The sequence below is a fragment of the Semicossyphus pulcher genome, unplaced genomic scaffold, assembly GCF_022749685.1.
Source record: "Semicossyphus pulcher isolate SPU_LCO1_2020_fin unplaced genomic scaffold, fSemPul1.0.p SCAF_24, whole genome shotgun sequence".
Lineage (NCBI taxonomy): Eukaryota > Metazoa > Chordata > Actinopteri > Labriformes > Labridae > Semicossyphus > Semicossyphus pulcher.
The window spans coordinates 4,025,652-4,040,753 of NW_027211698.1; the positions used below are offsets into that span (position 1 = coordinate 4,025,652).

At 42.7% G+C, this 15,102-nt stretch overlaps 1 protein-coding gene across 1 annotated transcript in view; it reads left to right on the plus strand.

Annotated features, from left to right (window-relative positions):
* pard3ba (par-3 family cell polarity regulator beta a) overlaps positions 1-15,102 on the plus strand; it is a 229,683-nt gene that overhangs the window by 31,232 nt on the left and 183,349 nt on the right. The window contains exon 3 of the mRNA XM_069675514.1: positions 10,664-10,841. Within this exon, the coding sequence (XP_069531615.1) occupies positions 10,664-10,841 (178 nt within the window). The remainder of the gene's footprint in view (positions 1-10,663; positions 10,842-15,102) is intronic.

Consider the following 15,102-nt stretch of genomic DNA (forward strand, 5'->3'; position numbering starts at 1 on the left):
TCTCTCCGGTAATACAACCAATTTTCTACTTGTTTAAATAACACAGGCCAAACATTCCTCTGATGGCCCCCGCGGTGCCCTGGAAACGTGTGTGTGTGTGTGCACACGTGTGTGTGTGTTTGCGTTAGCTGAGTGTACATTGTGTGCCCTTGAACATGGATTAGTTATTGGTACATTCTTGGGTGCATGTAAGTGTGTCTTTGTGTGTGGTGTTTGCATTGAGTCATCTTTGTGCTGAATAAGTGTACCTGTGATATCAATCTGCAGCCTATCCCAGCTGTCATTGGGCGAGAGGCGGGACTGATCGCCTGTCAATCACAGGTTGAGCAACCTTCACTGAAATTATTGTGTCACCATCTTGAAGTCCAGGTTCCAAAAAATAGAAATGTAGAAGCTCAAAAAGGTGAAGAAATGATTAGACTTCACCTCAGTATTTCTCCTGCGATGATCTGAACATGACGCGTTTATAATATACGATAGAATGATGTAAATATCTCAACCAGCCAGAAGCTGAAACCTCAGCATCACAGATCTTTATAAAAAGGAGTATCACTAATTAAAATTACCTGCTAGTGGATTTAAAAAGGCAAATAACTGCCTGTGTCTTGTTTCAAATTGATGATGTCATGGGTATCGCGAGCCAAATTTCCGCTCCGTCAGGGTGAGACACTTCGCCCCTCTGTACCTGAGCACTGTCAATATTCATCACGCTCCACAACCATGGAGAAAGCCATTCTCTACACATCATGCCGCTCTTTGTTGAGCAGCATCTAATTCATTCACGGAGGGGAAATCTCTGCCGCCTGAACACTCCACTTTCAAGTACACCTCTATTGCTTGAAATTTAGAGAACATTAGATACATAAAAGCAGGGCTTCTGTTCAGGAGAACGCCGTGTTGCACTGTTTTACCCCACACATGCCATGAAGAATAAGTAGTATTTGTGCCTAACCTGAACTTTAGAAGGAACCTTCAGAACACCGCTAAAGGCTTCCTTGAAACAGGTGCTCAAAGATACCTTGAACAGGCCTGCGATGTATGAGAAAGGAAGAGAGGTGAAACACACACTAAAGGATTCCTCCAACAGAGCCTACTAGGTACCTTGAAACAAACCTCTTGGTAGGGCTGCACGACTATGGCCAAAATGATAATCACCATTTTTTATAAATTTAAGAGACAACATTTTTTAAATGTACCTTCTCATTTAAATAAACAGCAACGCTTTCAGTTGCATTTTGTGCTACGATCAGGCTGATGTACAAATTTAGCATCAAGCTAAGACTTAAAATCAGCTTCTTTACCTGAATTTGGTGCATCTTTGGTCATTTCAGTGTGTTTTTGGGAGTTGGGTGTATAGGGTGTCTCTGTTCTGGATGTCTGACTTGACGCTGGAGGACGGGGAGCAGCTTGTTCTTCCTCTCGGCCTTCACACACTCATCATGCTGCACTTTGTGCTGTTTTTTCAGCTGCTTGAACGAGTTAGCTGTGTTGCTTTGCGGCGCAGACGCAGGTTTCATGACCTTTGCTGATTATTTTTATTTAAAGATCTTTAAAGATAGAAGATATTCATATGAATAAATGTCTTTTAAGTCTCTATCTATCGCCGAATGAGGTAACACAAAGGTGATTGAGCCTATGGCTCACTGATGAAAGCCTTTCCATTTGCAGTATAAAGTATTATCATGGACTGGCTGTTGCAGAAAAAATCCAAGTTAGTGTTGCGTTTTCCATCAGCCAGCAGTGGTTGGTCTGCCAGAGAGGGTAGGCGGAGCTAAGCGGCTGCTTTTCCGGTCTCTGCAAGTGTTGCGAGTAAACAGTAATCTACTATGGCTGAACAAACAAAGAAAAGATGGATGACTACAGATACAACTTCAACAAGATGTGAAAATCCAAAGAAAAAGAAACTCGACGCTCAGATGAAGCAAACAGTCTGAAAAGGAAAGCGACCGTCAGCCAGGAAAATCAAGAGTTACAACCGGAGCAAAGGGAGCCAGCCGTGGACGTCTGGTAATATGGGAAGTGTCCTCCCACAATTGCCGTTTATCGCCATAAGGTGCAGCTAAATACTGAGAACTTAGAGATTATATTTTTTTTTTGAAGATAATTTTTTTGGCCTTTCATGCCTTTATAGAGAGAGGACAGTTGATAGTGTTGGAAACAGGGGAAGAGAGAGTGGGGGACGACACGCGGCAAAGGGCCGAGGGTGGGAGTTGAACCCGGGGCCGCTGCATCGAGGACTGTAGCCTCTGTACTGCCGATTTAACTGCTGAGCTAAACCGGCGGCAGAGATTATATCTTTAACATCACTTTCCCTAAACCTGAAATATGACGTGACATACCAGCTCCCCTAAAAGTGAAGCCTGATCTTCTCCATCGCCCCCTGGAGGGAGCGGCTGTTAGTTCAGGGAGCGCTTGATTTGATATGCAGCAGAGTTTTCTACGGGCGGAGCATTTGAAACGTCAATATAAGCTTTATTTGAATTCTTTCAGCTATAGTGCAATCAGAAATGTATAAACACAAAGTCCGATGTTTGGGTAGTGAAGGCCTTCATTTTCTGCACTAAAGTGGGACGTTTATTTTCCATGATTCAGATTCGGAGCTTTAAAGCAGATGTCCAAAATCGTCTTTGTAGACCTGTTCTTTGGCAAAAAGAAGGAGTGTGTGAGTGAGAAGCTCTGTGTGTGTGTGTGTGTGTGTGTGTGTGTACTGTATATCTGATTGCCTGTGTGTGTGTATATATGTGAGATGATTGGGTTACCACCGTACCACTGTCAGGATGCCGCGCGCTCCTTCTGAATTATGCATCTCTCGTTCAAAGAGGGAATGAAGAATAGTGTGAGAGGGAGAAAACGCAGAAGAAGGAGGCAGTCGTAAGATAAATGACAACAGCACAAAGCAGAGCATCTCAATAGACTGCTACCACACACACACACACACACACACACACACACACACACACGGAGCAGTGCTAGACAGCGATGAGAGAGGGGAAGAAAAATGGGTTGATTAGTACCAGAGAATGAAAAAGGGAAGTGTGTATGTTTGTTTGTGAGGTTGTGTGTATGTGTGTGTTAGCGATGCTTATGTAAAGGCTAGAGGGTTGAGTGTTACCAGCATGCAGTAGCGTTTGGCTAAAGCAAGGGGGCACTGTTCACCCTCCAACTGTGAGAAGTGTGTCCACATTTTATCTCAAGCGTTTATGTTTTTTGTGTTGTGTTTATGTTCAAATCGTGGCATTGTAAGCAGCATGAACATCCCTTATTGCTCATGTGTGTGTGTGTGTGTGTGTGTGTGTGTGTGTGTGTGTGCTGCATTTAGCTAATTAATTCTCAGTAAGTACATCAATTATTAAAAATGCTCAGCTGCTCCATCTGGGAGTTGCAACATTTAAAATAATCTACTGTTTACAGCAGCTGCAAACTCTGCATCTGATTGGCTGTCGGCTCCAGCAGACGGTGTGAAAGCATCCTCGGTAATAGTGATCATAATAATGTGTGTGTTTATTGATCGTTGTGGAGAAATCCTGTCTCCTGTGACAGGAGGGTGAAAGGTCATGTTTGGCTGCAGCAGAGCGGCATGGGAACTAGTCAGGGGTCAATGTCCTGCACGTTGCAGATTCAGCAGTGTAAGAGGATGCTGCATGGATTTACAGCACTGTGCTGCTTGTAAAGAACCATTTTGATAGTCTGAATATATTTTTTTACCCACGGGATGAAACCTGCTTTTCTCAGAATATAAACAGTGACTTGATATTGTGTTTGTTGTACGGGTAAATTCAAGCAATAAAACTTAAGTTTAGCCGTTGTTAGCAGACTCGAGTGTAGGCTATTTTCACTGTTTGATGTTCAGATGGGAGGCCTTTTTTTAAAGTGCCATATAACATATTTAATCCTGGACCCTTTTTCTAAACATATTTTAGAGTCTCACTGATTACAGGTTACGAAAAAATGTTGGAATTGGTCAGTTAGAAACTAACCGGTCGAGGCAGTCACTGCCCTTAAACTGGCCTCCATCATTCCTGGTCTTGTCTGGTTTTTATGGCTATTTTGCCTTAATTAATAGGACAGCTAAAGAGAGACAGGAAATGACATGCAGCAGAGGGCAGAGGGCCGGAGTCGAACCTGCAGCCGCTGCGTCAAGGACTATAGCCTCTGTATATGGGGTGCCTGCTCCATGGACTGAGCTAAACCAGCGCCTAAAATGCGATCGCTTCTAATGAAGTTTATGATCTACCACCTGGACCCAATAGCGACATAAGATCATCAAAGTGCCCGTATGCAAGCTTGGAGAATGACATTACCTGCAGCTTCTCCTATAGACATACTGTGTCATAATTTTGTCAAGCATGCGACGCTGCTGCCGCCATGTAGGTGGGATGATTTAGGCAAACGCGTATTCCCATAATTCAAAGGTACCTCATCCTGGTGCCTGTTAACACTGTGGCTACATAAATTTACAGTTTACAGAGCAGGTGTGCCAAAAGTTACTGTCCCCGCTCTTGTTACACTGATTAAAAATACATTTGAACACCATTAGAAATGGTTCATGACCTACCGTATTAGTAGCACAACTGCAAAGCAACGTGTTGCTCCTCCTGAACTCTCTCTACTTTTTCATGGTTGGCTGTCAGAGTTGCTGAACCAATGTAGTAAAAGCAGAAGAGGGGTTTTATTTTTTGGGAAGGAAATAGACTTAAAGCTCCTGTGAACTGTGAACTTGTGTTGATTTTTGCGCCCCCTGTGGACAAAGCCGTACCTCTTATCTCTGCTGATTTTGTCCTGTACATCATCCTGCTTTCTTTAACAGTCAAATGCATCACTTACTTTAAATATTTGCCCTGGAAAATGTAAACAAAGGCAGCATGCAGGTAATTGCTTTGTCTGACACCTACGCCCCCGCCAGCAGCTTCAGGCATTAAAAATATCTATACAGAAATAATCAATCATATCTCTGATGGTCTGGTTTGCTTTTGTAGCTCATATAGAGTAACCAGAATTAATTTCAGTCTGTTTCATAACCAGCGAATAACTCTAAAAGTTTTTAAAAGTAAATAATAACAAGTATGATTGTTAATTGTTTATATTTTCATGAAAACACACAGAGTTTATCCGGTAATTTCCTCTATTTTCTAAAACACAACAAAAAGTTATCGCTGTGTCACTTCTTTCCAATATCGTGCAGCCCTACTTCAGACGCATTTCATAATTCTAATTTAGCAGAATCCTAAATAATTTAACTTTGCGCATTAAAATTGATTACCTCTCAAAACATATTTCATAGTTTGGCTTATAAAGCTCGTCAGGAAGTGACTCTGAAATACATTAAATATCAAAGCTGTCTGCTGTCGACAGTAAATGTCAGCTCATGCTGTCTGAGGATATTCTTCTTTGTTTTGTTCTATTTTTGGTTTCTTTGCATCATTTTCACTGATGCTCTCCTGATGGATTAGGAACATGTCATCATAAAGAGGAAGAACTTTAGATTTTTTAGGGATGCAAGATATTATCGGCATGTTATGGGCATCGGCAGATATGTCATTTTCCTGTTGATATTTTCTGCCGATAAAACAACGCTTTAATTCTTCGCTTTAATTTAAACTCCAGGTGAAATGAAAAGTGTCATTTTAATCCTTTTAGATCACATCCCCGGTAATATTGTGCATCTATTTAACAATATAGGCAAAAAAAATACAGAAAATCCATTTCTTCGTATTCTTATATCAAAATCCAATCATTTTTTCTTCCTGTAAAACTAAATTTCACGCGTGCTTACGTAAGTCAGCACCAAACAATTTCAACCAATCAATCTGCAACATTTAGCCGCAGAGCACCAAGAACGCTCGGCCAGTTAGCTAGCTACTGCGCTGTGGAGAACGTCTGTCTACGCCCACTTCTCAACGATCAAATCAAATCCCTCTCATGATATGTCCCGCCTGCACGTCCTGTTTCACTCGGAAATACGTCACGATACGGAAGCTAGATACTCTCGAAATGCCGTTTCAGCTCGACTTTAATGCTCGATGATTCTCTTACAAAGGCAAAGAAAATGTTACAAACAAATAAATATGGCATTTTGTACATAACCTAAATCTAACTAGTTGTCTTATATTGCTCAGTGAATGTGTACGTTTTAAAAAGCACTGTTTTATGTTCTGCATCTGCCAGTGTGCCACTACAATAACAGCAGGCATGATATCAATTCCACTAAAGGGAAGACTTGATGTGCTCAGCAATTTGGTGGAAAAAAATAATATATCGGTATCGAAATCGGCAAGAAAAGTTGGGAAATATCGGCATATCCGATATCGGCAAAAAGTCCAATATCGTGCATCCCTAGATTTTTTTTTATTCACTGACATGAGGTTTAGTCTCCAGAAGACCAGGAAGTGATGCAGCCATAACACATGAGGACACTGATTATAGAGAAGTCTCATTATTTACTCATTAAGCACTGACTGCATCGAGTTTGCCTCATTGTCAGATTGTTAACATGCGTTATTGGTAAGAGTTCATGTTTCAATCTAATCTGGCAGAGGAAGAAGTCATTTGATGTAATGTAGGTTAAACCAAAGCAGAATCACACGGCTTCATGACACGCACTGGCTAATCGAAATTAAGCAAAATGCTAATGTGTTATAGTATTACAGGATACGTGTGGGAGGGTGTGTGTTTCCTGTCCATGAAATTGAGAAAAAGAAGTCTGTATTTGTGCTGAAGGCCACATATATTGCAACATTTTCTAATTCAGAGCCCAAGGCAGTGTGTACGGGAATCCTCACAGACACAGTGTTTATCTCGCTCTCTGCTCCACGCTTGGTATTGTGTATGGCTTTCATATATGTCATGATAATCTCTTTGGCTCTGCAACACACACACACACACGGTCCTTCCAGCCAGTCTGGTCACGTTGGAAACACGCTCGGTGACCTGATTTACAGGCGATCATAACATGACAATAAAAAGGCTTCAGTCATTTGTATTTGGCACAGGTATCAGTGTGTGTGTGTGAGTGTGTGTGTGTGTTATGGAAATGAGACAAAAGGGTCACATTATTCAGCAGTAGTTGACATGCAGCCTCCCCAGGTCCATATCAATATCCCCCCACAGACGCAGCAGGAAAAATAAGGCGATTTGTTTCCTAGAATACTAATCGCAGTCAGCGGGGAGGGAGAGAAACCTTTGTGTTAAGTAAACACACTGTGAACCATCAAGGTGGCGTTCTTCATCCCGGGGTTACAGGGTCCTCCAGCAGAGCGACGCGGTGCTGTGTTTCAGGGGCTGAATTTCAAACCGCTGTGTGCTTTTGAAAAATAAGCTTTTCCCAAGTTTTCTTATCTGACTTTACAATTTTAATGATTGTGGTCCCTCCTGTAAGGCTGACTGATGGCTGGAATATAATCTGTAATGAGACGACTCAAACCAGATTCTTTAGCAGCGCAACTAACCGGAGCTAAAGAAAAGTTTCATCAAATTACAGGCAAACAGAAACAAAAATGATGCGTCTGATTTTACACATTATTTACTACATATGCACATTTCTACTTGTTATTTTGGCTGCTGTGCTAGTATAAAATGATTTAAAGACACAGAGGGATAACTATCTTACTGTACAAACACTTTTGGAAATCAGTTGTGACTAACATTTGCAACACACTGCAGACCTGAAGATTTTTCAGACGCTCCACCGGTATATTCTCGTCGTGTTTCAGATTCTGTCCCGCTCTGAGCCGTTGCCTGCAGAGAAACGGTAGTATTTTACTCCAGCGTCTCTCGCTGGGCCGTTCCTTTCAGAGGTAGGGGCGCAATGCACGCTGGGTGTTGTAGGAATGTAGAATGGGCGAAACCACAAGCTGTTTGTACGACTTTCTCCACAGCTAAATATTACTGCTTCTATCGATTACAGAGAACACCAGCTTGGACTGACAGTGGCTTCTTCCAGGGGAGAACTGCTCCTTTAACACTGAGCTACAATACAGGAAATATAAAACTGTTACCAGCACAAGGCCAGCTGCCTATAAGAAACAATGCTAACAGTAAGAATGGTTATGATTCTGAATGTGTTCCAACACAGTGTAGCATCATCTCTCTCCTGTCTCTGTCAGTTTTTCCAATCATAAACTGGTATAAGAAATGAAACCTTCACTACTACTTAGCCTGCTGTAGTCGGGAGACCTCTAGTTTCTTTAGCCTCGTACTTAGCTCCAAACAAGCTAACTAGCTTGCCAATAAGGAAAGGTTATGAGACATCCTAGTAAAGTTGCACAAAGAAGTTGCTTTATTCACTCAATGTTGTGAACACAATACACAGCCAATTTCACAACCGCTGTTGAACCTGAGCTTGATACTTTCTGCCGAATACTCTAGTGACCCTTTCATACATGCTCTGCTCTCCTGAAAATTCCCTGACATTGTCCTGGTGGGCTGCATTGACTTTTTTTCCTGCCAGCCTCCGAGTAAAATGTCTGCAAGACAAGGAACATTCACCGCGAGCGAGTGGGCGGGGTGATGACGTTTTTTATCATGCGACGGGTGCAAAACTGGAGATTGTCAGGGGAAGACTGTTTTGAAATTTTCTGGAAATCGTCAGGAGTGCAAGGAAGAGTTTGTTTGAAAGGGGCTTAACTTAACAACCCATGAGAAACCTGTGCTTCACTGTGTCCTTCATCCTAATACTGAAAACGGATTCCCAAACATGCCCTGGACCGTCACATGCATATGCTACCCACAAGGCCACCCTCGTGCAGACAAGTCTAACAGACGCACAGACAAGTGAAATCATCTCCTGCATTGACTTCGGTGCAGCCCGTAACTTTCCCCCTCCAAACCCCTTGTGCTGTTTAAATCTCTCTTTTTTTGTGCAGCCTTATTAGCTGCTTTGGGCTCAAACTCCAGCCTGTCAGAAAGTGACAAGTGTTTGCTCAAGAAATGGAATCAGTGAAGATTTGCTATCAGCATTTTAACATGACTCACACACTTTTTCTCACCTCAGTTTGACCCTCGCCAGCCCCCGTCAGCTGTCAGCTATGTTTGCACACATTTAGTCCTTTTTCCGGCGTCTGTAATATTTGGAATATTTTGAACTTGATTGCAGTTTTATGATTAGTTGTCTGTTTATTGGACGGAGTTAAATTAAAGACGCGTCATCAATAGAAAGTCTGAACTACAGTGCCTCAAAAGGTCCATTTCTCTGTGCTTCAGCTTGCTCCAAAAGAAGCGATGCATGATTCATTCTGTTGATACTTGTGTTTGATTGAGTGCTGAGAGGAAGCAGCGGGGCGGCCTTCATCAGCATCACTCCCCGCCTGTGTCAGCCATAAAAAAATAAACTCCCGAAAAGCAAATCATCATCGCCCGCCCCCCCCTCCGCACATTAAAAGAAGTTGTTGTTGTTCAAAACGAATAAATCGCTTTTGATGGCGGCTCGCGACTGTGCCTTCGCGCGCGCACATCACATTACGCTCCGAGACTCCTGCTTTGATTGATGCTGTCAGCGAGTTTGGAGAAAGAGAGTCGGAGGGAGATAAGGAGAGGAAGAGGAAAGGAGATAAAGGAGAGAGAAAGAGCTCGAGAAGCATCAATCAAGCGGCGCAATCTGATTGTTTTCTTGGCGGTCTGTCGTTTCTTTTCTTCTCCTCTGCCTCAATTCCTCATCTTTTCTTCCTCTCTCTAATGCGCACGCAAAAACAGTCGAATCTCCTTTGCATGGCGTCGGCCAGGTGTCAGGATGATATTGAATCACAGGAGGTTGAGGTGAGAGGCGGCGTCGCAGCGTGATGGATGATACATATCTCACCGCCTCCTCTTTGCTTATTGTTTACACACACACACACACACACACACGCACACTCACGCTCCTTTTGTTGTTAATTGACGTCCTCAACTCGTCTGTTGTTTTATTTCCATCCCTCGTTCCATCGCGGTTATTGCTTTTCATTAAGTGGTCATTTCCTTTCGCCGGCGCCGTCTAATGAGAGCGTCACGCCGCCACGCGCCCATTTATCAAACCACGTAGCCGCGACGTCTTCGCCAACACACACACATTCCCCTTCGCTCTATCTGCCATCATGTCCCTGTCTCAATTAGGTTTGTTTGTCGTCCCTCTGCCCTCCATCCCCTCTTCATTCGGCCGCCCCTGTCTCATTGTGGCAGCCGTGTCATTGTGTTTGACAGCTTCTCATTCTCCTGTCAGATCTCATTTAACTGCTAATTTCATACACACACACCTCCGCCTTGCCCTATGAACTCGCCCCTGCAGAATCGTCGGTCAGATATTTCCTCTTAGAGAAGAAGAGTTGTGCTGCTGAAGTGGCATCTGCTGGTGTGATCTGCACTGTAAGAGGTTTGAGAGGGAATGAGCTGTGAATCCTGCACTGTTTGCTCGTGTCTCACACACCCTTACACGCACATGTGCACACTTGGCAGAATGAGGAAGGTTGCACACCCACTGCTGGCAAGATAAATCACACAGAAGCCTCGCTGTGAGCAGGGCACAGTGGAGACGCCGGATAACCTGGCTGCTTGTTTGCAACTATTCCAGATATCTCGCTGTCATGCTTATCCTGAGAAAAGCTTATTTATTTCCAATCATGTGCATATAATTTTAAGCATTTTCAAATATAATATAAGGACAGAATGTGACTCTTTATGTGTGTTTGTCCTCCAGCTGTTGGCCGTGTTTGAAGAAGTCCAGCAAGGGAGGACGGACAGCCCCCGAGAGAGCATGTCCAACGGCAACTCCAGTGCCACCGCCAGCCCTGAACCCCTCGCCTACTACCCCCACCTGCAGTACCAGGAGTCTGGCAGAGGGGAGATTGAAGTCAACGAGGCCGTCCTCAAAGGCAGTACGTCACATCTGCTATGAAGTTTTCCTGTGCATTTGTTTTTTAAATTTCAGAAGGTTATAGCTGTAGCCATAGAAGACAGAAGTGACCGTATTTGGACAACAGGGTGGATCTTAGGGGTTACAACATGCTAAGTTATATGCTAGCTTGGTTAGCAAGGTTCAGCTGTGAGCTTTTATGTTGATCAGGATGCTATTTTTTGTTTATTAGATGAATAGAGGGTTTAAGCAGAATGTACATACAAGGGATGCAGTGATTAACCGGTCACGCTTATTGAATCGTCAATCCGCTACACCGGCCTATTCTGTTCTCACTCTCAAATAATGGGGCGGTACTTCTTTGTATTTTGGCGCAACCTGCACAAAACGAAAACAAAGTGACACCAGCCCTAATGTGCCGTGCTTATCAAGAGACACGGAGGCTACACTACATTAGCTTTATATGGCAGTGGGACCACGCAGCGTTGCTTTGCATCCACCGAAGTAACGAGTGAAGTCGGCAGTGTGGGGGCATTTCGGGTTCACCAAGAAGGACCTGGGACTTCTGATCCCCCGTCTGCGAAACCTGCCGGAGAAATGTTGCGGCTAACGTGTCAAACACATCACCACACAGCACTACACGCCCAACATGAGTGATATGACGTTATGTATTACGATGAAACATTTAGTTGGTAGGGAATTAATTACAAACGTGTCACTTACAATCAGTGGTGTAGCGGTGAAAGTTGTGCTTTCGGTGCAACCTAAACAAACAGCAGTAAAGTGGCATGTAGTCTATGGAAGACAAAATAGTCCTCTCAAGGGCTTCAGTCAGTGACCGTTTAACATTTAACGTTCATCAGGAGCTTGTAGACTTCTAGCACTATACTATGGGATTTAATACAGTGTCATTGTACAACTCAACACTGAACAAGAGTTTTTTAAGGTAGCTGTGGAAGCAACATGTATATGATGGGCAGCAAAGCTGTTAAGCATACCCTGCTTTATCATCTGTTTCCCTCTATATGGGACCATCATTTTCAAAGTAAACATCATGCTTTATTTAACAAGAGTTGAAACTAGTAATCAGGAAGATTAGAAAAATGTTCATCAAGGTAATAAATCCAGTGAGAAATAGGCTTATTTACTTAAAGACATCTACACTATCGCCCCCTGCTGACCAGTTCAAGAAATGCAGGTTTGAGTTACCTCTGAACTGGTTTCCCTTTTGAAACCCAGATATCAAGATGCGCTTCTTATATACAGGCGTCATCTAATGAAAGTACAGTACATTTATGACACAAGTAGAGCATATTTAAAGTGATATGACTCTAATATTCCTGCTCTGAGTAATAGGTTTGATTCTCTTGTGTTGAAAAGTCAAGTTGCAGTTTTAAATTAAAGTAACTTTCTACAAAACTCTCAAACATCATACAGCAACGCCCAATCAACACTTTTAGTGCATGTGAGATGGTGTATCTTGTAAAAACAGCAGGATATGTGTGTGTGTGTATGCGTAGGTGTGTGACTCTATGTGTGAGAGAGAGAAATCAAAAAGCACATTTATGGAACAGCTGTAAGCCGACCCGGCTGTGTAAAGAGAAATTCTTGCCTGTAACGTGATGGCGTGTGAAAACAGATGCAGTGTTGACGCAGCGTTCTCTCTCCTGTCGTCCCCGCTGAACGTTCTTTACTTAGTTTGTTCTGGTTTTCACACGTTGCTCAGACTGAGAGCCACACGGGCAACACAGCAGGGGGGGTTTTGATTTGTTTCATAAATTCTGGTATTTTTAAATCAAGGCCCTTTGTTTATGACTTATATGCACAAAAGTTTTAGTAGTTCTCCAGTTAATTGCTTCAGATGGCAACGTGGAATGGGCTTCTGTGACTGCAATGTAATCCTTAGGGGCATTACGGCAAAAAACGTACATCCACTTAGAGTCCTTGTTTTTACCACTGACAGGCACAAATTGTCATTTGGGTGTCTAACAACATTACAAAAAGCATATAAACATTTTTGTTATTCTAAGATTTTTTCTTTTTAAGCCCAACACAGCTGTTTCATTGCTCTTTTCAAAGCCACCAGACCCCATTGAAAAAAACAGTAATTTAAGCATGCAGAACTTGGGAGTTGCCGCTCTACTGCTTCCTCAATCTGTTAGCCGTATTTGTGTTGTTGTGTCAAATTGGTGTTTTAAATTGTAACATCAGAGCCAACAAAATATTTGTGTATCAAACAACACAAACAAACTCATGGTTCATGGCAGTGGTAGACAAGCATCTCTGCAAGTGAAAAATGCCGTTTTTGTCTATGGAGTCTGGTGTTTTTGAAAAGAGCAATGTAGTGGCTGTTTCTGGTTTAAAAAAGCCTGTCACTCTTAGACAAAAAGGTCTTACTCAGTGTGAATCTTTTCCTAATGTTGTCAAACACTTGACCTGAGATTTTAATTAGCTAAATTAAGCACCTTTAGTGGACGTTGTTAGATCGAGGGGCATCGTTTCAGCCATTAAAGCCTAATTTGGGGCTGCTGGTTAAAGCATTTATTAGTTATTTAGACCCCAAAATATGTGGAAATACTGATACACTCTGCTCAAGGGAAGTCTATTAAGGTGTTTGACTTACCATCATGATGAGCAGGATATTAATAAGAGCTTCATCGTCCTTCATTTTGTCTTTGTTCTTCCTATACTGACATAAGCTTCCCTATGTGCCTCATTAGGGTGATGGATATACTCCGATTCTGCTTCTACTCATTATTTTGTCAGTTTATAGTGTGTTTAAAACCTTACCTGGACTCTCACAACAACACTTAAACTTATTCTAAGCCTTCAGTTGTGCACTTTATGTCATTTACATGTATGGATTCGTTTTAATTTGGTGCTTAAAAGACAGAGACAAGACAAGAGTGCAGAGTTAAGACAGCGAGCAGACAGACAGAGAGGTCAGAGAAGAGTGAGGACAGTGAGAAAAGTTGACCCTAATTAAAGATGACAGCTTACTCTTTTCAGTAAAGGTTAAAAATACCACCAGAATCCTGTCATTTGTCTCTCTGAATAGTCAATTATTCAGATATTTTAAATATAATTAACCTTAAAACCCGATGAGACTGCGAGAAACATCTGTTTTCATCCTGCTGTGCCTCCTCTCTTTCTTCCCTCTCAGCCGTAACAACACTTTTTTTTTAAGTCTATTTTTTGCTCCTCTTTCGCTCGGTGTCGAGCTGTTGCTCTCATCTTACCTTTTTATCTGTGAATGCAACAGCACAAAAGCCAAAAAAATTCAATGTCAAGCCGTCTTAAGTGTGTGACGAGTCATACAATAATGGCTGAATAGATGTAATAAATGTCCTTAAAGTGGACGTGTTTTATAGAGTGCGGTGATAAATTCTGGTTTTATCTTCTTTGTCTACTTAAATCCTGCAGAGAGAGGCTCCTGAGCTTATGAGAGGTTCAGTGACTTGATCAAGGTCAGGTGCACAGAGCAGGTACTAGCGTCAAATACACCTCTACCATCATCTCTGAATGCTGGCCCCTTTGTTGTGATATGCAGTTGAAGCCCGGTGAGGTAGTCCAGGGTCTGATTTCTGTCTGCAATGTGATTTTAGTTTCTTTAAGTACGTATGTAAGTTAAGGAACCACGGTCATTTGCCTTGACCTTACCAAGCAGTTTTTGTGCCTAAAGATAAACTTTCTGTTTGTCACCCTCAATGGGTGACATTGAGGGTGACCCTATAGCCGCTGAGTGACGTTTTTGGGCGTTGGTACTTTCATCCGCGGGAGGTGAAAAGATGCATTTGTAATGGCCTGAGAAGCGCGCAAACAATGGCTCGGACATCGAAACTAATTATGCACACACTAGGCGGTCTTATTATTTAGGAGAGGCTAAAATTGCTTTGTAGATTCAGCTCAGGTGACACAGAGTTTATTCTGTGAGAAAGTGGCAAGCCGACACTGCAGACAAAGTGACGTGATGCGTCCGATTCTGAGTCACAGTGTGACCCGGTCCCGCCTGCTGAGACACCCCGAGCTCCTCACCGCAAAAGGTCCCGAGCTGAGCCGACTGAACACACCCAGATCCTTTTTCTCTTGTGAAGAGAACGGGTAACGGGAGGGCGCGAGATGGCACCGTGCAGGTAGGCTGCCTGTGCCTGGCTCTCACTGAGAGGCACTCAAAACAGCAGTGAGCGGTCTATTTATTTAGTAAAAGCTATACATGGTACATAAGCATAGCAAACAATCCCAAAGTAATTATTGTCATCAATTTGGATATTGCTTATTGCCTC